Genomic DNA, 24,180 nt, shown 5'->3' with positions numbered 1-24,180 from the left:
CTCCACTGCTCCTCAAAAACTGCTCAAAAACAACTCAAGGAATGTGACAAAGGTCTCTTGGTGCTGACTCCCCATACCTCATTCTGGTGGATATCTGTGGGATGCCTCAGAAAAGCTGATCCAGGGAAAGTGCAGCCCTGCTACCCACAGAACATGATGGATCCACTGCCAGCACAAGAATTGTGTAAAGGTTTAAGGACATTTATACATGCTCCCTTTCACAGGGATAAATATGCAAAACTTTCCCTGGTCAGGTCTTCTTCCCAAGATCTGCATGAAGAGTAATGGATGATTCATTGCAATGCAGTATGACCTATTCCTTCATTGTGTTAATATTCATGGTGTTATGATTAATTTTGCTCACTGCTTTAACCTGCAAGCATATGCCAGTGGCTGCATACTGTGCATGGCTTGCATTTATGGGCTCCTGGCATCATTCTGAACTCCGTTTGTTTAGCTGTAAATGAGTGTAAATGGATACCTTAGTGGAGCAATGAGCATGTGTTTATTGAAAGTAATGCCCTGTCAGAATCACAGCTGGGAAAAACCAAACCTCTGTAACAATGGCATTCATTTGTCTGCAGCACAGAGAGCCTTTTGTGGAATATTGTTCATTTCACAAAGGGACATGTTTGCACTCGCTTAGGGTCATACCTTCTTGACTGATATGGAACAGTAGTTTTCCACATGCCCATTGGAGTTGAAGTGTACTGCTGATTTTATGGATTAAGTGCTTGTTAGGAGTTTTCAATTTTAGTTTTACTCAGCTTCTATTAGTTTACATCCAACAGTCACATTTACAGTTGTGTAGTTTCTCATTCTGAGGTCCGGGGTATTGCTTAGGGCATTTATTTAGTCTTTCATATACCTGAACCTCAAATCCATTAAAGGTTTCAAATGTTACCTTTTGTTATTATTTTTATTTTATTTTGAGAACTTTAAATTCAAGTTTAACTCATAAAAATCACGCACAGTATTAAAGGGGCTGTTTTCACGGGAAAGTACAGTGGATACGGTCTTGGTAAGCTGTTTATTCTAGCACCTTTCTTTTTTGTTGCATCTTGTGCTAATGATTCACATTATCACCTCAAGGTGTTTCTGGGAAACGGTAACCATGCTGCTGAGCACACTGTTGCGACATGCTTTTCTATGAGTTATTTTGAGGTTATCTGGTCTGTCTGCATCGACATCCATTTGCTGCAGGAAAAAAAAGCTACCAGCTTGGAATAGCATCTCTCTGTTTAAGTGTTTTTTGCCGCACCCTCCCCTTTATGAATTCCTAATGCATTTGAGTGTTGGTCTTTTCTCTCAGAAAAGTTATATAGAAAGAAACAAACAAAAAGGCTTGGATCAGAGAATGTCAAAGCCCTTTCTCGAAGGTCACAAGCTCTATTGAATAAAGCAATTTTTCTCAAGCTGATAGGTTTCTCTTATATTAGTGTTGTCAACATTCAAGAGGAAATTGTTATTATCTGCTTTGTAAAAGGTACTCAGTCTAATAGTCACAGCAACAACCAAGGGAGAACATATTCCTCCTTTAATTGAATCAATTGTTTAGTGTTCTGGATCATATTCTGAGCAGAAAGAGCACCATTCATAGATTACTGAGTTTAACACGCTCAAAGTGTGTAAACAACAGTTCCTTACATGTTCAGGCTGTTTAAAGAATACTAATGATACAGGTTTACTAGCTGACAGTTGTTATTGACCCCATTTACACATAAACATATGATTTGTATGAGAAAACATTGTATGGATACTGATTAGTGATATCAGTTCTATTTCTTTTTTCAATTTTCAACATCTTGTATTAAAATCAGTTCTCATTATCTTGATTGTGCTTGCATCGAATCCAGTCTCCATATGCAAATCAATAAAATGTGGATGACTGACTTGTCAACAAACATGGTGCATACTAGCAAATTCTTTCTTCCATTGCAGATGAGATGCTGAGATCTGATGTTTTTCCGCTCACACTATGATCTGCTTTTATCTTGCATAACCGTTTGTTTTTCTTGCAGATGAACTGTCTGCATACAGTTTATTTTTAACAACCATAGTTAAGACAGTGTTTAAATAGTGCTTGCTGGTTAACACAGCTTAAGAGGTGTGAGCCTGTTCCACACTACAAGTTACTGGAAAGAAAAGGAAAAAGAAACTAGAAACATTGTTTGTTAAATTTTGACCCCGTGGCCAAATATTTTATAAAGATAAGCAGTTACAAATACCTTGAGCATTAAAAGCACTACTTTAACGAGACCTAAAAAGTGAAAGCCATATTTTTTTTCAGTATGCTAATTTATTTTCATTGTGATGTGGCCTCATTATTTTTATAAGATAAGATAAGATAAGATATATATGAAATATATATCTGAAATGAAATATTATTATATGAAATATTGTTATTATTTATGCATTTATTTTGCTTGACCTAGTCTTTATATAGTTAGTTTATATATATCTGAACATAAATTTCATTTCTCTTTAAGCCAGTTTGAATATCAAAGGTTAGTTCTGGAGTTTGTCCATCACCACATTTGCTTATGTGATCTCTTTCACTCCCTCTTTCTGTCTTTCCACTTTTCTGAATGAGGCTTATTTATTTGTTTATTTGTTTTGGTTATTTCTTCATAGCAGTTGTGATATACATGTTAATTTTTCATTAGCAATAACTTGCAGGTTCCACCTTTCTCAGCCCCCTGTTGCAGCAGTAGAGACTTAACTGCTGGTGGCACCAGATTATAATGTGCACCTAGTACATTATGTCCATACCAGTTTAATAGAAAGAAAAGTTCCTGTATTTTTGGGAGTATTAGAAATAAAACTTTTGGGGTTTCTATATAATTTGTTATATTGTGGTACCTTAATATCCTGAATAGGGTTAAAAAAGTAATGCACATGTCCTTAGGGTCAAAATATATTTTCATATGTGTACTTCACATGACCTTTAACATGTTAATGGAAGGTCAGCACAATACGTTTTCTTTTTAATGCACTGTACTGCTGTGTCATGATAGAGCAGGTTTGACAGTCTGTGATGTTCACTTTTGTCAGTGTAAATCTCAAAATTTGTGATTTTTAATTCTTGAATTCATTTCTCCTTTTTCCAAACAGCTCTTTACTCCATCATACTAATCTGTGTCTTCCTGTGGATCCCCTTTGTTTACTTCTACTATGAAGAAAGGGATGACAACAATGTGAACAAATGCTCAGTAAGTGACTTTCTTTTGCTACACACATCTCTGTAAACTGCTGAGATGTGGTGCTTATCCTAAAATGATTTCATTTGAATATTGTAGCCAGTTCAAGGCGACTTGCACCACTTCATCTTTTATTTTTATTTAATTGAAAATCACACAAACCTTCCCAAAGCACCCATGTTAAAGTGGATTTTTATCAACAAAATAGGTTGTTTCTTAAGTAGTTTTTCCTTTAATATTATTTCTAATAATTGGATCATTTATGATTCTCTGCTAATAACTTTTACATTGCTATGCTCCTTGTGACTAAAATTTACAAGCTTTAAAATAATTTGCAAGTAATTGCAGATACAGTGTTGATTGTTTGACTACTTGTGGTGCTGTAGAGGAATGTTTTCTAATCTGTCACAAGACTCACACAGCATGATCACAGAAGGAACAAGGTGCACATATTTGCTGAATGTAAAAGGTTGTAATGGTTGTTGAGAGTTAGACTATGTACTTTGTACATTAAAAAGACTTAAAAAATAAAGACATCAAATGTTCTGTTAGGTAGCAAATACAATCAACATGCTTTTAAGGCACTGGCAATGCAGGGGCAAACTTAAGTGAGCTCTCTGTAACCTGGGTTTAAACCATCCATGTCCAATCAAGCACCATCGCTTGCTTTTTTTATTGAACTCAAGTTTATATGTAACTTAAGCTTAACACACTGTGTGCAAACTTGCATGGACTACAACAGTAAGACATTGTACTACTTTATGTACTGTATGCCACAGAAAACAAGTGTTATTTATTACGTTTTGCTTTGCGCCATTTATGTAATTTACTGATGGCTAAAATCAACGTTGGCTGGTCAAGTAATTTAGGAGGCTAGCCAACTCGCATTTCCAAATGTATCCATAAGTTACAGACACAAGTTAGGTGGTAATTGTAGCTAAATTGAGTTGCTAACTTCATTTTTGTTAACAGGCAATAACTAACACTAGCCAGAAAAAAGACAGGTTAGATTTGATAAAAAAAAAAAATCAATTACTCCATGATAGTTACTCCAAATATCTGACTGGTGTTAACTGTAGTTTTCCTCCGAAAGAAAGGACCGGTCATGATTTCTTTTTTTTTTTTTTCTTTTTTTTTTGGAGATAAAACAGGCTTTCTTCTGCTTAATGTTTGCTACCATTAGCTCACCTGCTCTCAGTTTTAGGTAACATTTCAGTCTGCAAGGCATTGCCACTTAAAAAGTCATAACACATGAAGAAAAGTTACCCAACAGATGTTTCACGGATTTTATCCAACACGTGTTTCATTGTGGTAATGAAAATAGTCACCCCAATTTACCGAACCACTGCATTAATTCAGAGAGACTTTAGAAGATGCTTTAGTGAGGGATTTTAACATTTAGTCATTTCACGAGCACCAAACAGCAGCTATCTCATAGTGCAGTTTCTCCCATGCATGTGTCAATTTTGAGCTGACAGAGGCACTTTCTCTCACAGATTGGAAGGTCCTTTGTATTGTTACTTTAAAAGCCTTGAATAGCACCAGGAGTGACAGTTTATCTCTGCCAGGTCAAACAGGATCTACACTGGCTCTGTATAGTTCTCACTCTCTATAGTCCTTAACTGAATGGAATATGACCCCTTCCCTCACTCACAATGAATAATAATAGTTCACTTCATGGCTATGATTGACCAGTTAAATTAATTTTTTTCATTACAGCAAGTGAAAAATGCTCTGAAGTACACAATTGGATTCGTCATTGTCTGCGTGGCGCTTCTTTTAATTGGGTGAGTTGGAGACATGGTTGGCTTCTTCTGCTTTAGTACACGGCAGGTACTCGGGTGTGGATACATCATTGTGGTGAGTTAATGAGAAGACGATCCCTTCAAACAGCTACAGGGCCATTTGTCTGGCCATGATAAGCCATTCAGGAGACAAAGCTATGTACCTTTCTCTAAATAAGTGTTTTGTTTTTGTGTATGAGTGCTAACTAGATTCTTTGAATGCAGAGTGCATTTAAATAGATCTTTGTTAGAAATTCAGCATTTAGACATTTTCAGCCATGCTCTGTTTATGTGCAGATTTAAAACTGGTTGTGTTTAGGAACACCAACACAACATAATAGATTTCCTTTGCAACCGTGACAGCAACACACCTGAAGTTCAACCTACACAATTAAATGCGCTCTCTCAACCATTAAATGGTGAACTGAGAAAAGGCTTACCTGGCTGGGAGAAAAAAAGGACACATGACTATACTTTGTTACAGCTGAAAGTTTGGATGTCAGGATGTTTTTATAGACAGAAGCAATTTCCCTCTCCTTTTCCCAATAAACTGGAACTATTGGTGCTTTGTTCTAGCAATTGTTGCTTAGGTGCTTTGATTTTCAGCAACATGATAGCTTTAATCTCAGACTGCTTTTCTGATACCAACAGACATAATGGCCCTGTTTGGGCAGTGTTCACTCAGTAGGTCTTTGCTTCATGTTACAGGCTTTTGTTGTCTTTAAACCTGGCAAGGTGACTGACTCCTTAAATAGCCTCTGATTGTTCGCTGCAGGATTTCTACTTATTTATCTATGTTTCTTAAAATCTGACTGCCAATGATGTAATACTTTCAGTTTTTTTAAACTTATTTTTTGTAGTAATGTAAATAATATTAAGGGTTTTTTTTCTCTCTCTCTCTTTTTTTTTTTTTTTTAATTTGAAATCGGAGGAACTGAAGTCAAGCTTTGTCAGAGTTATAGAGAAGCTAGATTTTTATAACTAAGACACTATGTCAAACTTATTTTTTGGAACTACATAGAAAATGTGCTCTAAAAATTTCAAAACACGTTTTAAGTGGCAACGAGAGACTGTTACAGTGGTGATCAAAGATGATGGCTTCTGAATTCTGCAACAACTAAAGCAAGGTTACTTCTCCAAAAAGAGTGAACCACAACACACAAAAGTTTGGAAATTAATGTCGATAAATAAAGCAAGACCAACTCTGCCAAACATTTCTCATCTGATGGATATAAGAATGAAGTTTTAAAAACCTTTATGTAGACACAGTTATGAAGAGTTGAGTAAGCTAACGAGAGCTTTTTATTTTCTTTTTCTAAAAACAAAAGTGAGACGTATGATGGCCAAAGGAATTCACATTAAAAAGATAAAGTGCAAGTATGAATCCTAGAGGAAATACATATAACATCAGAAAATATCTTTGGGTCTGGATACTTTAGACTTAGTTTGGGATTTTTTGCTTAGATTGGTCTTGATTTTGCTAAAATAATTTTAAAGTGGAAACAATAGTCCAACTCAAGCCTAAGGTGGATGTTACTGTGGTAACAATTGGTGACATTTGCTTAAACTCTTTCTGCCTTGGTTGCCTGCGGGGGGGTAACCATTGTTTCTTTTTTCTGAATTGAGTAGTTTCTGTTCTATTTCAGGTTTTTATTTGCTGTGTTGTCCCTTTACCTAAAAAAGATACAAGTGATCTCTGCCAATCACCCGGATGGGAAACGTAGGTCTCTTTATTACTCAAAATGTACATTAAAAAAAGACTATCAGAGAGAGCAGAGTGGCGCCTGGTAATCTATGTGTGGCAGCTGTTTTTCTCAAAATGACAAAATTGAGAAGCTTTTATGAAAAATTGTAAATAGCTTCATTTTGAATAATCAGGTGTTAATCATTTGAGCTATATGCTGACTTGTAAGAATTCTTTTGTAGTAACAGTAGTTTCAGTGATTATTATCCATTGCCATAATAAATTCCTTCTCAGCTATGTTATCCAAGTCAGTTTCATAGTCACATGTGTAAACATAGACCATAATTACTGGCTCGCGCCAATGTATGTCTGTATCTGGCTGAGTAGCTGCGTGGGTCATAATTTAAGGACACTTAGAAACTGCTGACCTGACTGAACCTGTAGCTCAGCAGTTTACTGTGAAAGTAAGGAGAATACAGTTTAACAGTTGTGGTTTATGCAGAGGTAAGCAAATAGATGTTTTTCCAGAAACTATTAATGCGTAAGTTTAATCATTTTTATGTGTTGTTTTTCTACTGTTTTTAATTAAATACAAGGTTTACTTTATTTTTAAATGATTTGATTAATATCTCAACTTTTTGGAAACTTCATTTTTTGGAAACCTTATTATTATTCATGTACTTTCCTTCATTGAAAAGAGCAGTTTAATGTGCTGTTAATATGAATTTCTGTGAATCTTTGTCTCTGTGATGAGGACAAAGATAGCCTAGAAAGAACCACCATAATTTTATCTGTCTTAAAAGTTATTATTTTTTATTCTTACAGAGCGTTTGTTCCACTCGCCGCCCCACCCGGTCAGAATTCTACTCAGTGGGAGAAAGTACAATACCTTTTTGAGGAACTTGGGAGTAGTCGTAAGTACCCATTCTTTAGAAAAACGCCTACACTTATGTCCAATTTATGTCTTGTTTTATAGCAGTTGTTCCCATGACTTATCGTATTTTTTCTCTTTATCACTTGAAAGTGAAGCTACTTCATTCAATCCACCTCATCTTGTAGGATTTCCTTATTTCTACTGTCATCCTATTATCAAGTTATTATAATGTCAGTTTTACATATAGCCTGATCACTGATCACAGTACTGTCCAGTACAGCTTTTCTGTCTATGTAACACAGGATTTTGGACTACCATTATAACCATGACTAAACACTTCAATACAATGCATAACCCTCTCCACTTTGGAGAGGGAGGATATGAGCAGGTAGTCATGTCTTGGATGGCTAGAAAATTATGTGGTGGTTTTGAAAGTCTCAAATTAGTTTTTAAACTAACAGACTAGAAATGTGGTTAATTTAAAGTGCACCATTGAAAGTTAAGTGGAACTAGAACATGTCAAAGATGAGATGTCAAAAACGGACTGAAATTGTTAATATGCACTCTCCACATTTAGCTCACTGGAACCATCAGAAAAAAAACCCTCACCAATGTAATGTAAAATTGTAACAACTTGTACCACAACCCCTCTAGAACTGCCAGGCTCTGTCAAGCAACAACAGCAATAGTGGTACAGAATCCACTAATGAACAAGAACAAACACAACGATATCTAAATACTTTATTTATTGTAGGAGAACAAAATTATGGAAAAGTTGTGGAGCCGGTTGAACCGACCATTGCCTACATTTTAAAAGTTAATTCACAGTTGCCCACAAAAGATAAGAAGCACATTTTAATAAATGAATTGTTGTAAAAGTAGAACAGTGACTGTTTATCATCTCATTAACATCACATCCCTGCTGCTCTGCACAGTCAGCAAACCGTCCGGGACTCTGTTCTGCTCCACCCTGGCTCAATATCCCATCTGCAACTTATTTAGCACTACAATGATTATTCTTCTTTTATCTAACTATAGTGACCTATATAGTTATTGGTTAATAAATGTGTTGCTTGGCAGCCAGACTGGTTGAGTGTACAGCATTTGCGTTAATGTCTTTTAGGTAAAAATGATGTCCTCAGTGGCTATAGCTATAAATGGTTGTCATTTTTCTTTTTATTCCACACAACTGAAAATTCACCATAAGATGAATAAACCCATTTTAGGAAAAAGTCAAGAAATATGAGTTAAGTTACAAAACGACCCCCTTAGCTCTCCTAGTGTAAATATATATTTTAGCTTTCATTTGTGATTTACAGACAGGCTGTCTAGTAATCACTCTTAAATCAGTCTTTGTATTTGTCATAGAAAGTGCCAAAATCGACAGCAGAAGTCAAGCTTTGAAAACAGATTGCAATACTGCCCTAAATACTCAATAACGTTATGTAGCAAGCTTTTCTAGTCACTCTCTACCTGAACAGTCATATAAAATGTGATGATAAATGATTTTATAAAGAAAATAGCTTGTGTTGATGCCTAACAACACTGTAAAAACTCCCTATTTGGGCATTTTCACTTGTTGAATGGAACAAAGGCTGAGAATATGCTCATGCTAAACACTGGCAAATGTGGACTCCTAATAGTTCTTTTGGCCTCTTGCCATCTGGGGATCAAGGAGGAAGTTGAACCATCTGCCTCTCTGCATAATAGTGGACCCCTACATGCTCTCTATAACCTTCCTCCTTTGGCACAGGGGGAAATTGCTCTGCTGCTGAGGAAATGTGAGGATGATCCCTTTTGTAATTCCCCATCTCTTCTCTTTCCAGATGGGAGGTTAATTGTGTAAAGAAAAGGCACTTTTACCACATAACCCTCCTGACTGCTTTGCAACAACTGTGCATTAAAGTCACTACCTCTTCAATAGTTCCAGCATTACATTTGTTATAGTGCTCAAGTGATGCCTTAATGTTCTCCAGATCACTAGCTCTCGTGTTGGTATTCAAGACCATACAGTACCGTTGTGTATTTTTGGCCATGTCTCAAGAGGGAGAGTGCAGTGGGCAGTAGTCCAGTTTTAACTACTATGAGTACTCGAACAATATTCCTAACACTTAACTTATCTTGACTTTTTCCTTTCTTCAGCATTAAGAAAAGAAATTATAAACTTAAGTGCTGCCCCTGGAAGTAGATGCTGTAAAGCATCACTTGAAGATCCTTAATTTCACTCAAATCTTTTGGGTTAAGCATTTGTTCATCCATGACAAAAATGTGATGCACTTGTGGTTAACTCTTTTAAAAACTCTTTAAAGGTGTGCTGATGCTGATTTTTTTTCTCCTTTGAATAGATGACTAGTTGCTGGTTGCTTTTAATTACTCAGTCGCTCAACAGAAGTAGGGTGCTAGGGCTAAAGGAGTTCCTTAATAAACACCTTTCTTTATAAGTCTTATGCATGACCATAGGCCTGTAGGGCTATATATATGTGGGGTTGAGATAAGAGCTGCCTCATTCCGTTTCTCTTGGAGTCGAAGCTGTCCAGACGTGGAAGCACCAATGATAAAAGACAACATTCCCTATGTTTAAGCCCCAGAAAATCTGCTCAAGAAACCAAGAATACTGGCAGCAAACATGTATCCTTTGCTTTGTGTGGAGTTCATGAACAGAATGTTCTCTATGCAGAACATGATGCTATTGTCTATTTTACCAAGCTCACCACTAAACAAAGGCAGCAAATTCGGGATGAAACACTCGGGAGTAGAAAACACGTATTCACATGTTAATGTTAAGCCCAGCTGTCAGACTTCAAAGTTTTCCTTTTGCATACAATACAATAGGGAGCAGGTATATAATTTATCTCTATTTTCCACTTCTTTGTCCTGCTGCTTGTTAGATGCCTATAAAGGAAAGTGATAAATGATATAAACAGCACAACATATATGCCCTGAATACGGACTTAAAATTCCCATTCAAATTCCACTGTCAAGGAGAAAGGCAAGCAGAGCCACCTATGACCGTGTTGACAGGTGGGCTGGGCATTATGAGGCTGCTGCTGAGAAAATGCGGGATATCTACAGAGGGACAAATGTGTAGCTTTTTACTTGGAGCACTATGACAGGTGGGATCCTGACAGGGGAGTGTGGCAATCAGTCTCTTCATCAATCCCTGTCTTCTAACTCTAACTCTGACAGCTGGTGTGATACATACTGTTGCCCTTGCCTTATGGGTGGTCCTCTTTCTGGCTCAATCAAAGGTGACACACATCAGCTCAACCACACATCAGAATTGAGAGACGCAGCTGTTAAAACATTGGCTATGATCAATGTATTAAATGGCAGTGATGACAAAAATGTTGAATAGGTGTATCTCTGGAAAAAGAAATTCTGTTAATTAAAATAACATACAAAATCCCAAGATTACCTGAATACTAACAAGCATTATCCCCATTCAATGATATAACATTTATTGTTGAATCTGTGGGCATGGGGTACTTACAAAAAAAGAATGAGTAGTACAAGCAGCAGATACTAATATGATTTTTAAGCTTTAGCCCTTCAAGCTCAAATCTTGCAGTTCTGTGAAAAGTTATTCTCTTTTTTTTCTCCTTCTTTTTTTGCATATTTGTCCCACTTGTATTATTTTTTTATTATCAAACAGATTTTAATGTTTGACCAAGATAACTAAAATAAATGTAAAAAAAAAAAGTGATTTTATTTATTAAGGGGGAAAAAAAAGCTGTCCAAACCTGCCTGCCCCTTTCTGACAAATATTTTCTTTTCATAAACTAGAAACTGGTTTTGCCACCCAGCAATAACTGCAATCAAGCATTTGCAATAAGTACCAATTAGTTTTTCACATCACTGTGGAGGAATTTTGGCCCACATTTCTTTACAGAATTATGTTAATTCAAGAGTGTTTTCAACCATGACGGCCTGTTTAAGGTCATGCCAGTGTGTAGCAATCTGATTTCACTTCAGTCTTTGACTAGGCCAAACAAAAACCTTTTTTTTTTGTTGTTGTTGTTGTTGTATTCAGAGGTGGATTTGCAGGTGTGTTTTGAATCATTGTGTTGATGTATAATCCAAGTGCTTTTGGCACAAACTGATGGCCTGACATTCTCTTTCAGGATTCTCTTGTAGAGAGCCCAATTCATGGTTACGCTCGATGTAACGGGATGCAAACCTTTCTAAAGGTTTAGCTTTCGTCTCATCAGTGCACAGAATATTCTCCCAAAAGTCTTGGGAGATATTTTTAACATGTGTGAGATGACGTTTTCGCTTGGGAACTCTTCCATGGATGTCTTTTTTGTCTTAGTCTCTTTCTTATCTTTGAATCACAAACTCTGACCTTAACTGAAGTAAGTTAAACCTTTAGTTCCTAAGGTGTTGTTCTGGTTTCTTTTGTGACCTCCTGGATGAGTCATTGATGCGTTCTTGAAGTAATTTTGTTAGGCCGACCATTCCTGGGAAAATTCACTGAGTTTTCTCAATTTGTGAATAATAGCTCTTTCTGTGATTCACTGGTGTCCCAAAGCCTTCAAGAAGGTTCCCAGACTGCTATATATCACTGACTTTGTTTTTCATGTGTTACTGAGTTTCTTTACATCTTTGCAAGATGTGTTGCTTTTCTTTAACTTTCTTTTATAGTTCTTTTGGCCCACTTCACTTAATCAGACAGGTTCTGTTTCAGGTCTAGCAGTAAACAGTCCTGTGTGTTGCTAGTGAAAGTGAGCTCAGCTTTCCACAAATTTAGTTAAAAACAGGGGCGATTACTTTGCTTTTTTTCCTTTAATAAAATCATCATTTAAACAAAAAACAAGAAATAAGTAAGGGGGAAACATACTTCTTCACAGTACTGTATTTGTTTGTCATTAATTTGCTGTACTTACTACTATCTTTCCACTGTTTGTAATGTATACTTTTAAGTAAAACCATACATTACCTAGAAAAATCTATTTAGAGTTGCACTTTCTATGAAAGGTAAATGGACTTTATTTTCACAGTGGAGAGCCTCGAATCTAGTCCCAATATTAGTTTTCACTGTCTTCCAATCACTGTGGATACTTTAAAGACCTCCCTGTAGACAACTGGAGCAAATGATAACAGCTTGTGGTGTTTAATACATTCAATGCAATAGAATTTGAACAATTTTAACATTTCAACTAATAGCAGGACTCAACGAACAGCTGCCTGAAAAACATTACTAAAAAAAATAAAAAGAGCAGAAATTGTGATCTTGAGTTTGTACATGTTGTGAGTCCATCGATGTGTCCTTCAGAGGTCAATGGCACATCTCTAATTCCTTACCGGATTTTCCTTCTACAGATGGTCTTCCTGCCCTGTCTTTCTCCATCAGCTCCTTGACCTTGATTGGCATGTTGGCAGTGATCACTTACACGGTGAGTTGACAAGTGGTCAGTGTTATTTCATGTGTTCATTGGAGCAACATTCAGTTCATCTGCTTGGTAATTAAGCAGTTATACAATGGGATGACTTCCAAAGCTTACCAGCTCTGCAGCTTAATAGAGTTTGTGGTTTTTAAGACACAACAGAGTGACTTATAAAATGATTTGACGTAGGAAATGGGACTAAATTGTTATCTTTGTTTTGTCAAACATACCAAGTTTGGTTTACGCAGTGGTTATAATTTATTTTTCTTTTTAGCTTTTAAAGTCTTTCAAGTGCACTGCAGGTTTTGTGTACAAATGGTTTCTCATAGTATTGGTTGACTTGGTGATGGAGTTGCCTTTTACTATTAGTAATGTCTTGTGATCTTAAAGATAAAGCATTTAGTTGCTGAAATTGTTTAGGCTGCTGTCTTTTATCTAATAACCCGAGACTTTTGATGTATGGATCCTCCTCCCAGCCTTATCAGCCACTTATCTCTCTCTCTCGCTCTCTCTCGCTCTCTGTATATTTGGTTATATATTGATTGTGTTTTTTGCTGGGTCAGAAAAAAAGAACTTATGAAACGTTGTCTATTTTTCATAGCTTTCATTGTTTAACTAATCTGTGAATAATACCTGGAGGTTGTGGCTGACATGAGTTAGTGTCTGTTGGGGGAAAAAATACAAGAGCGCTATTAGGATCAGCCCAGACATTGAGAATAACACTGACAACCAACTTCAATCTATCGAGTTTCTGTTGAGCTCAAAGAATCCTATCTGACAGATGAACAACAATTGAATGTGGAACTCTTAATGAATAATACACAACCAAGTCAAATAAGTTGTCGAGGCAGTTGCCCTTTAACACAAAAAAAATCTGTCTCATCTGGGAATTTATCCACTGTTCTCTCACCTTTGTGTAACCGTTCTCCAAAGGGTGGATAATTACAGAGTACATTTTGAGGATGGAACTGTGCTCAGATATGTTCTGGCCCATGCTGCTATGGACCAAATGCCCCGAGGAAATCAAAACACCCGGCGTGTCTTTGTTTTTGATGTTCCTTGTTTTGATAAAGTCAATCAAAGAACTCAGGCTTTTAGGCGACAGCAACAGCAGTCTGTACCTCTTTTATTGTCACAGCCTCAAAGCAGGAACTCTTTTTTTGTGTGTCTGACTTTGAATAATGTCCTTTTATCTGCTGTATCTCCTCTCTTCTCTAACTACAAGTGTGAAAACTGTTGTAGGTGGCAACCTACCGGTATTTGCAAAGAACTGTCTAATTTATCATCTTATGCTACTAAGCCCGATTAACTTAATGGAAGCCAAGTGACAGGTTCCATAAGCAGTGGAAATGTTGTCCATGACTCCTTTTGCTAATTTATCACTACCCTTTGTGCAGAACTCGCCATGTACTCTTAATGCACACAGCTCTGTGATGTAAACACTATACAGCTCTGCAACCTGGTGCACTTAAATTTCGTTCACATTGACGTAAGGCTGCACGGCTTTCTTTCTGTGTGCATAGTTCACTTATTAGAAGCAACTTAAACAAAACTCAAGCAATGTTATTTACCTTTCTATAGACAGAAACAGTTAATGGCTGCTAATGACTATTTTATTGTTGGGGTGTTCTGATAATGTATGGTCCTGTCAGTACTGTAAATCAAATAGAGCTCAGCTTTAGAGAGATTATACACTGAGTTTAAATTCAGTAAATTTATTTATTTTTCTAATATATTTTGCAAACATAGTGTTTTGCACTTGATAGCAACTTTAACTATTTTAATCTGTTTTAGAGGGCAATAAATAAGAAAATATTTAATGAAAAGAATTTAAGTACACAAAAAAGAACTTTTTCTTATCCCTAATTACTCTGTAATCTCCCACTCTGCTTCACTCAACCCAATGATATTACAAGGGATCAGCAAAATCTCAAAGCTCATGCATCATGTGAGATCCTTTGGCATCGTTTACTTCCTTTAAAAGCTTAGCTAGCATATTGACTTATGACTGTCATGGCTCTGTCTGCTGTTGAGATGCCATTCTCTTGCTCTTAAAGTGAAAGCCATAAAAATGCTGATACTGAATTAAATTTGGTTAATGTCTGGTAGTGTAATCCCAGACCCTGAAATTGACCTGGGCATAAGGTTCTTCCAGAGAATTGGAGTGATATCTGTTTTTCTAGAATTCTGTAACACCTCGAGGCTTTTTAAAATTTGAATTAAATTTTTATATTTTGTATTTCATTTTGAAGTTCAAAGTTTGTGACATTGGATTTTGAATAAAACAAGACGTGTTTTAGTGTGATAAGCACTTACAAACTGAAATTCTAAACAAGGAGAAGTACATGACATGAACAGAAGGACAGTATGTCCCTGAATGAAATTACTATTTTATAAACTTCATGTAATAAGTATATCTATTTAGTAGGATGAAATCACAGACGGTATTACCAGCAGACTGTATATAATGCACACATGTAGTTACAGAGGTTTTGGATTCCTCAGTTTAAAACATCACTGAATCTGAATTTATTTTTTGGCAAAAGAAAGGTTAGGTTCAATATAATCTTTTTTTAAAATAGCACAAGTTCTAAAAAGTCACAAAGTGCTTTTATAAAAATTAATAAATTAATAAACGCCGCAAATTTGTACAGTAAAATTACACAGTTGGCATGAATGGCTCCATGAACACTAATTTAGTCTGAAAAAAAAAAAAGTAAACAAATGAAATATTCACATGGGTTTTACATGTCTGGTTTGAAAAGGCCTTAAGAGTGAGCACTTGGCAACTGTAGGAAGGAAGAACTCCCTTTTAACAGGAAAAGACCTCTTGCAGAAGCAGTTTAGGGCTGAGGATGAGACAGTGTAGTGAACCACTGCCTAACATTACAATAATCTAGTTGCTCTCTTCCCTGTTCACTTTAGGGTTCAAGTCTGTTTTTAATCCTGTATTAGTTCTCAGTGCAGAACAATTTGTAGTCTACAAAGACATGGTAACCATAATGTTCTGTCATGTTTGTGAAGATTATTTTGTTCTAACACCCTTTGCTAATTGAATCAAATGACAGAGAACCCTGAATATGTTAGTTTAAATGAGGGGAAATGTCTTTTCACCCACTTCTATCCAGAGAATTTTATGCTTTGTTATTTCTTAACTGATAGCATTGAGAACTTGTGGGGGGCCTCAGATCCATCCAGTGGAAACACAAACAAAGAGGCTTGTGTAGGAGACCTGTGCCCAACTACTTCTCCCTCTTCCCACTCAGCAGTCATGTGACTGAATGATTTCAGCTAGTGACTTCACCCTCAGCCAACACACACTTATTGAGTTGCATACACATTCCCAGCTCCCCTGCTGAGCTATTTCTGGTTATTATTGACCACGGTGAGTTTTAAAATAACTTTAATGAGCATGCATTACGATGAGTGAGCTAAAAATGTACACTCCAGCAGAGGGAAACCTGTTTTGTCTTTCTTTTAGTTTCTTTTCTATTTCTCTCATATAGTTGCACATTTCAGGGGTGGGAAATGTTTCTCTTGGGATCTGGGACAGGTTTTCCTTTTATGAGTGTGTTTGATATTCGGGACATGCTCTGGCCTTAAGAGCTCCATGATTCATTGCAAGAGGCGACATTCACCCGTGGCAGAGATCCTCAGCAGAGACTAATAATAGTGTAGCCTGACTTAGTATCCCATGCGGCTCTCTTAATGCTACCTAACACTCAAAAACTAGTAAAAGTTGTTTTAGAAAAATATAGACTGTGACATTTCCCCACATGAAAAATGGAAGGAGGGCAGCATCTTTTGCACAGAATGGCCCTTTGTTTTACTATGAACCTGTAAAATGGCACACTTCCAAGTTGATAAAAGTGAGACAGCATTGTGAAAGCATTGGCCTGTTGCTTTTACTTTTCTTTGTATTGATTGGTCTGTTTCCTGGTATTAAAGATGTCCCTCGTTTTTGATTAAAGTCCAGATGTCCCTTCAGGTGATTTAAGACCCCTGAAAGATGAAATCACCCCACAGATTTTCTCTTATTGTCTATCTTTGTGGGAAACTGTGCAGTGTTTATATATTGTATCTAACTTTTACAAAGAAATATAATTAAATGACATCTGTTGATTTAAATTCAGGTGAAAATTGACTGCATCTTGATTTTCCTACCTAAATGCGTCTATTGAAAATTATAATTAGAACAAGTTCTTCATATCCTAGAGAGAGGGTAGTGCTGTCACATGGGGGCACTGTTAAGCTGTAAATGCATCAGAGTGATATAAGGCAGTGATATCCTCACAAAATGGTTGCAGCAAATTCTCCAATAAACCTCAGCACAATTATAGGTTCCACCATTTTAATCTTTTTTCCTGAACCAAAAATGACATGGCCTGGGAGGCCAGGAACTATATGATTTGCTCTGTGTGTGTTTGCTTACCCTCATTTGACTGTTGTCATGTCCCACATTGTGATGGGTTTGCCGTCAGGCAGGAGCCTGTGTGGGTGGATGCACGTGCCATATGTGCTCACTCTGACAATGATGTCTGATTATAATGGTAGTTTTGCACTGTCTTCCAGGCATATGGTATGTCTGTTATGCCTTTGAATCTGATAAAAGGCACCCGCAGTGTTAAGTATGAACGCCTGGAGAACACTGAGGACATTGATGATGTTGAGCATCAGATTGAAAAGCTAAAATCCAAGGTGAGTCCCATCAGAAGACACAAAGAGTTATTTAAGCTTAAAAGATTTACTTTAGTAATCATGAAAACAAATGCTGTTTTTATTTGTTTTTCCTTTAATATCATTCTGGATTTTTCTATCTCATATGTGCCCCTTTGTCTTTGAATTCTGTTATGTGTGGGTAACATTGCTTTAGTCAACCACCTTCCCAGCTGGAGGCCACATATACTGAAAGTGTAGACATCTATTAGTTGCTCATTGCAACATGAAGTATAAACAATAGTCCAGATCATTCCTTATTTGTCCCTTGCATAAATGCACTTGTTAAAAACCAGGTATTGGCAGCATTAAAGGTTATTTTCACAGTAGCAAGAAGGTTAATGCAAAACACGCACAGTTTGCTTTAATATTGTGAGAGCAGTAGTTTAAATATGATACAGTGATATACATTTACAAGTATGTATATGCTTTGAGAATGTTTAGAAAACAGCATTTATATAATACTCCCACTATTTTTAGTCTACATACTCATTCACTTGACTGTAAATATTTATTAAAATCATATTTTTGCAGATAAAATGATATCTACATTTTTCAATGTTCTCATTAAAACTTCCAGCAGTGTAGTGTAGTTTCAAAAGTCCGCATAATATCGATCATTGATGCATTTGGGATATCTTTTGGTCGTCTTGTCAGTGCCAAGATGGACGTCCTCTGTCCTCGAGGGATAGAAACAACCTGCAGGAGCTGGAGGGCAAACTACAGGTCCTCCGGCGCAGGGGGAGACACCTGGAAATTGCAGAGAGGAACTGCTGCACTAAAGTGGGCAGTGCTCTCAGACCTTTCAAGGTGAGTGTCCATTATGGAATTGGCTCTCATTCACAAAAGTAAATTATGTTCTCCAAAGTATTCTGTACAAAGGGAAATTATGCTGATGAGTGTGTATTGAATGCAAGCATACAGACAGGGTTATTTAACATAGATAGTGCTGTATTTATTCAGTGCTTCTTTTAATTGATATTTGAGATTAAGAATAGGTGAAACTGCAAAAACCCGCTCTAGCTTGTGTAATACATTTAAAACATCATTTTTGTGTTTGTATTTTTATAGCCACCTTCAACTACTTCTTCCTAAACAATTTCTTTGTGCTCAATTTCCAATCTGAACTGCTCTAGATTTACTTTGAGTTCTACTTTACACAACCGCATAGTTACATGGTTCCCACAGGAAATCTATTCACCTAATTTACTCTGAAGTCTCTCAGGGAGTCTCATATTTCTCAGGCAGGATCTCATGGTACCCAAGGGATAGACCAAAGCAACCAAGAAACTTGTCTTTTTATTGTTTTTCATATTTTTTTTCTTCTTTTTTTGGCTACTAGTGGACATGTTGGTCCCAACATTACTGGCCCAGTACAAAACATCCAGACACAATGTACTGATGAGCATAATGTAGAGACTCAAAGTGCCTCAAAGTTCTGATCAATTACATACATTTCATTTGAGCAGTTTTTCATGGTATTGAATAGAAGTGCTTTATAATAATTTTTTGAAGTTAAATAAAAAGCACATTGGCTTTTTATGCAGTCACTTGGGGGCAAAAATAAATAAATCACAAATTCAGCCAGAATCCCGCGTGGCTAGGTTTTCTTACCAATCCTTAATAATATATCCTTGTTCCAAACCACTCATTTATTGTGTGTGCTTTTTTTTTAATCAACAATTGGCAGAAACAGCTATTGAAAATGGCATAAATACACTTCACTGGACTTTGAGACAACGCAGTGGCTCTCACAATGAAAATGGCTTTTCTTAACAGACTTATGACTGTTATTATTCTTGTTAAACATAATGGTGGAGGGTCTGAATAAAAGGTATAATATAAAGTTACAATACTGCAAATCCTCAAGCAGCAGAAGTATTTACTCCTAATAGTTTTATTGAACTGCAGCTGAAATACAGTAACAAGAATGTTTATAACATTACTGAAAAAGATCAAAAGACTTTGATAACAGATTTTCGTTGTCGTATATTTCCTTCTCGATTATTCCCACGTTATAGAAAAAAATTTTTCTTCTTTTAACTGATATAAAAGACTTATGTGGCTGGCTGCAGTGCTATTGTAATAACTCACTGAAAGAATATCCACTTACTTCTGTTCATATTTCAACCTATGCAGCCAGCACGTGCACACAAATGTACTTTGTGCCTATATGAATGGCTTACATGCTTAATGTGCTCTTATTACTCGGCATTACCACATGACTTATCAGTGGTAATGCCCAGTTACAGTCCTGCAGACCCCTCACTTTTAATGCCTTTTCCATGTGTTAAGGATAAAATAAATTCAAGCATCATTCCCTTCTTTCACATTTTACTTTTCCTACTGCTGTTCATTTTTCAGTACTTAACTGCACTGCAGGCTCAAACAAATATTTTAAACCAGTGTCTGTAACAGTTTGTCTTTAACCAGGGGGGTTGCTGCTAATGATAGTCCCCAGACTCAAATTTAAACAGTAATGAGTTGGGAGATTTATTTACTGTATACTGAGAGACTGGTGTAGAGTGATAAGCCAAATGATTGCGATTTCAGCCTCACTGTTCCTCAGACACATGCTGTCCTTTTAATACCAACACCGACAGTGAGCGAAAATGACTCACTAAGCATGTTAAACACTGACAGTTAAAATCAGTGCGTGAGGACATGGAGCTCACAATAGTTACTCTCTTTTGATCGCGCAAGAAATGTAACAAGCTATTTTTTTTTTTTTAGGTAAGCAACTTGCACCATAATAGGGTGAAAAATTGTGCCACCTATTTATAGAGGTTTTATTAAAAAAGTGTATATATATATATGGCAGGTGCCTTATTTAATGTTTTAATAACTTTACTATCATTTAATACATGTAAACTCATTTTTTAGATATTTCCTTGGTTAGAGTAGCAGTTTCATAAAAAGATTACTGTACTTTTTTAAAATTAAACTAAATTATGTTTTTCTTCTCCGTCTTGCCTGCTTCTCTCCTAAGTCTGTCATCAGTATCTTAATTAATATTTTGCTGCAAGGGGTTTATCTCAGATAATTTGGTATAATTTGGTCTAACTATTGATATGAAGATCAGCATTAGATTCACTTTTTTTCCCCTCCCACTACGTTCATCTGATCAGCCAGCTTTTTCCTCCCTGATTGCAGCCTCCTAACTCTGCTTCAGCTGTGCCATTGCTTCCCCCTGTCACCCTGAGCGACAGTGCCAAACTGTGGCTGGCTATGCCATATGGTCTCTGTTTGACAAAAGACATGGTAGAAAGGTTATATTTGCTGACTAAGTAGCTGTCTTTAAAAATACACATTTTATTTAAATGCAGCTTTTAATGCAGTTCACAAACAAGGGCACACTGTGATTACACGTCCCTCCTATAGCAGTCATTTCTAAAAATGTATCCTGGTATTTTGTTGTAGTTATTTATTTTTGTTTCTCTGTTTTGATTGATTGATTTGCAGATATTACTAGGCATATTCTTTATCCTGGTTGCGTTGCTGTTCACCATTGCCCTCTTCATTTCAAAGTAAGTTATGATTTGTCCTGTAACACAAAATACAGTTTGCAGTGTGTGCCTTGTAAGACCAAAATGTACCAAAATAAACAGTGCAATTGCTTCATTTAACCTTATATATTAAAGTTTAATACTGGAGATTGATACCCTTATTTCTTCTTTTTCTTTCTCTCTGTTTTTTTCCTCCTCAGTCTGGATAAAGCCCTCCACTCGGCTGGCATCAGCTCTGGGTTCATAATCTTTGGCACCAACCTAACCAATCCTCTGAATGAACTTCTTTTAGCCTTGCAACCTGTGAGTATCCTCTCATCTCTCACGTTGGAATAGTGATTATACTCAATTAAGATATGCTTAAATCCATATTTTTTTGTTTCTGTCATCATTAACCTCAATGAAGCATCATTTAAAAGCTTTATCACTGGTCTCTCCTAAATGAACTTGAGATGTTGTTTAAAACTTGGGGAGTATGTGCTTCAGTGTGCTGAAATTTAAACACATTAAACTGATTTTTGGGTCAGTGCTAATTTGTAATGAAATTAGGTTACACAATACACATCGTCAGTGATAGGTCATTGAGTTTCCAGGTTTTTCAGCATCATACACCTTCACTCAGGAAACCCAGCAAGGGTTGTTCAGACCCTGGCTTGTTTCCCAGCAGCATTGGCGAAAGGATCACTCCTCCTCATTGAAAGCCATCTGGAGGCCCTCTCTGCAGCTTCCAGAGTGGACATGATGGCTTTCTTTTTTGCAGCACCGGTGACTGAAAAAGCTGCACCTTAATCAGCTCACACTGCACCATACAGCCTCTCCTCCTGCACTGATCTACCAGTTCCTGGTACTTGGACCATTTATGCTTATTTGCCTCTTCATTTAGCTGTAAAAGAAGCAGCTGCTTTGACGAGGCTAAAGACAGGACCACACACAAAAGCTTGGCAAAACATGACTGCTAAATTGGTTTAAATACCTAAACTTGCCAGTCTGAACACTTCATGTTGCAAAGCATAACAGTTGTTGATGTTCAGATTTTTTCCTGGTGTGTGAATGTGCTGCAGACTAACCAGGATAGATATGGTTAGCATTTATTGGAGCTGACCAGATATTGTGGGATTACCCATTTTTACTGGTTGCTCCTTGAAAGATTACCATCCTAAGTGTTTGGCTCTGGATGCAATAATTATTGTTGTGCATTTAAGATTTATACGGTAGCTGACTTGTTTTTGATGTCACAGGTTTTTCCACTGGATTATATCCTGATCACAGTCATCACAGTGTACTTCGTACTCACATCCATGGCCGGCATTCGTAACATGGGCATTTGGTTCTTCTGGATAAGGGTAAGAAAATGCCTTATTTATGTATTTAAATTTTTGCAAATGCCCAGTTAACTACATGATAATGTGTTCTTTTTTTCTTTTCTTTTTTTTTTTTTACAGCTGTACAAAATAAGACCTAAGAAAACTCGCCCCCAGGCTCTCCTCTTCCTCTGTATGATTCTTCTTTTGATCGTTCTGCACACCAGCTACATGATCTATAGTCTAGCCCCACAATATGTCATGTATGGCAGCCAGAAATACCTTGTACAGGTAAGGAAAAATTCATGTCCATTCCTGTGTGTTTCTTTGTTTTCACTCTCCCTGATGAGAGCTTCTAACGATGGCAGTGTCAGTTAGTCAGTGTGTTCAAACCTCTTTGGTTCAGTTTGGTGTAGGCAGCAGCATGGTCTCTACAGGCTGGCAGCGGGGCTTTTAGACTCTTGTTCGTTTTCAGTTCCGTCTTTCTATATTAGACTATGTGGCTTTGCTGTTTGACAGTCTACTCTCCATGTGATCTAATGTAGCTCTGCTCTTTCTCGCTGTGTGGGTGTACGCAGGTGGTTTAGATGCACCCTTGCGTCTACACTTTATCAGAAAAAAAATCTTTTAAACAACATAATTTAAATAAACCGGTGTGTTGTTTTACTGAAACATCCTCTTGTTCTTTTCTTTTAAATTTTGATATCACATTATATGGTAAATGGCCTGCATTTGTATAGCGCTTTTCTAGTCCTTAAGGACCCCAAAGCGCTTTACATATCCAGTCATCCACCCATTCACACACTGGCGATAGCAAGCTACATTGTAGCCACAGCTGCCCTGGGGCACACTGACAGAGGCGAGGCTGCCGGACACAGGCGCCACCGGGCCCTCTGACCACCACCAGTAGGCAAACATGGGGTTAGTAACTTGCCCAAGGATATTTGGCATGCAGCCGGGAGGCAGCCTGGGATTGAACCACCGACCTTCTGATTAGTGGCTGACCTGCTCTGCCACCTGAGCTACAGCCACCCCATATATCAAAGATGCATACAGTTTAGAGTAAATATTGAATAGGACTGGTTGAATTCTTCTGTGATCAATATCATGATGAGCTCCCACATTTGTTTCTGTTAGGTTCCTCGTTTAGATATGATTAAATTGCTTAAAAAGTGGACAGAGCTTAGCAAATGCATGCGCTGAGGCTGAGAAGTATCAAGTTAAGAAGCAGTAAAGGGTTAGTTGCCTCTAGACTTTTCCTCATCTGGGCTGTTAGACCAGAAGGAGGAACTGGAGCAAAATTAATTAACACTTGCTGCTTTCTTTTTTTTTCCTTTTGGTTTTTAAATCAAAACACTACATTTCTAATATTACCTTCCTTGCGCACCACATGGTCACGTGCAGTTTTATATAATGGGTGGAGTTAGATAATCACCCCAAATCGCATTTGATTGGATGGATTTTTGCAAATGTCCCCAAGTGCAGGATTAGGGACCAAAAAATATTTTATTTTTGTGTCTAAAATTGACATAAATTAAACATAGAATATAAAAATTTAATTTTTGTTTTGAGAATTAAGGGTAGGAATTATTTTATTCCTTACTAGTTAGATATTTAGTCGATTTCTTCAATTAATTACAGAGCTGTGTTGGTTATTAAATGCATTGTCACCGTACTGTCATTGTTAACAGAGGTTCATATGTCTGATATAGCTATATATTGTGTATACCT

General features: G+C 36.9%; 1 protein-coding gene across 1 annotated transcript in view; it reads left to right on the top strand.

Annotated features, from left to right (window-relative positions):
* Positions 1 to 24,180, top strand: part of lmbrd1 (LMBR1 domain containing 1) — a 48,548-nt gene that overhangs the window by 10,697 nt on the left and 13,671 nt on the right. Inside the window, exons 4-13 of the mRNA XM_085477950.1 lie at positions 3,115 to 3,212; positions 4,920 to 4,987; positions 7,494 to 7,582; positions 12,862 to 12,935; positions 17,499 to 17,624; positions 18,300 to 18,452; positions 21,105 to 21,169; positions 21,349 to 21,451; positions 22,387 to 22,491; positions 22,591 to 22,740. Coding sequence (XP_085334076.1) covers positions 3,115 to 3,212; positions 4,920 to 4,987; positions 7,494 to 7,582; positions 12,862 to 12,935; positions 17,499 to 17,624; positions 18,300 to 18,452; positions 21,105 to 21,169; positions 21,349 to 21,451; positions 22,387 to 22,491; positions 22,591 to 22,740 — 1,031 coding nt within the window. The remainder of the gene's footprint in view (positions 1 to 3,114; positions 3,213 to 4,919; positions 4,988 to 7,493; positions 7,583 to 12,861; positions 12,936 to 17,498; positions 17,625 to 18,299; positions 18,453 to 21,104; positions 21,170 to 21,348; positions 21,452 to 22,386; positions 22,492 to 22,590; positions 22,741 to 24,180) is intronic.

The sequence above is a fragment of the Copadichromis virginalis genome, linkage group LG13 (genome assembly GCF_057382275.1).
Source record: "Copadichromis virginalis isolate Kocher_CV1m ecotype Utaka linkage group LG13, C_Virginalis_male_GT1.1, whole genome shotgun sequence".
Classification (NCBI taxonomy): Eukaryota; Metazoa; Chordata; class Actinopteri; order Cichliformes; family Cichlidae; genus Copadichromis; species Copadichromis virginalis.
The sequence above is the reverse complement of the archived record's forward strand: the minus strand, read 5'-3'. Positions and strand labels throughout refer to the sequence as shown.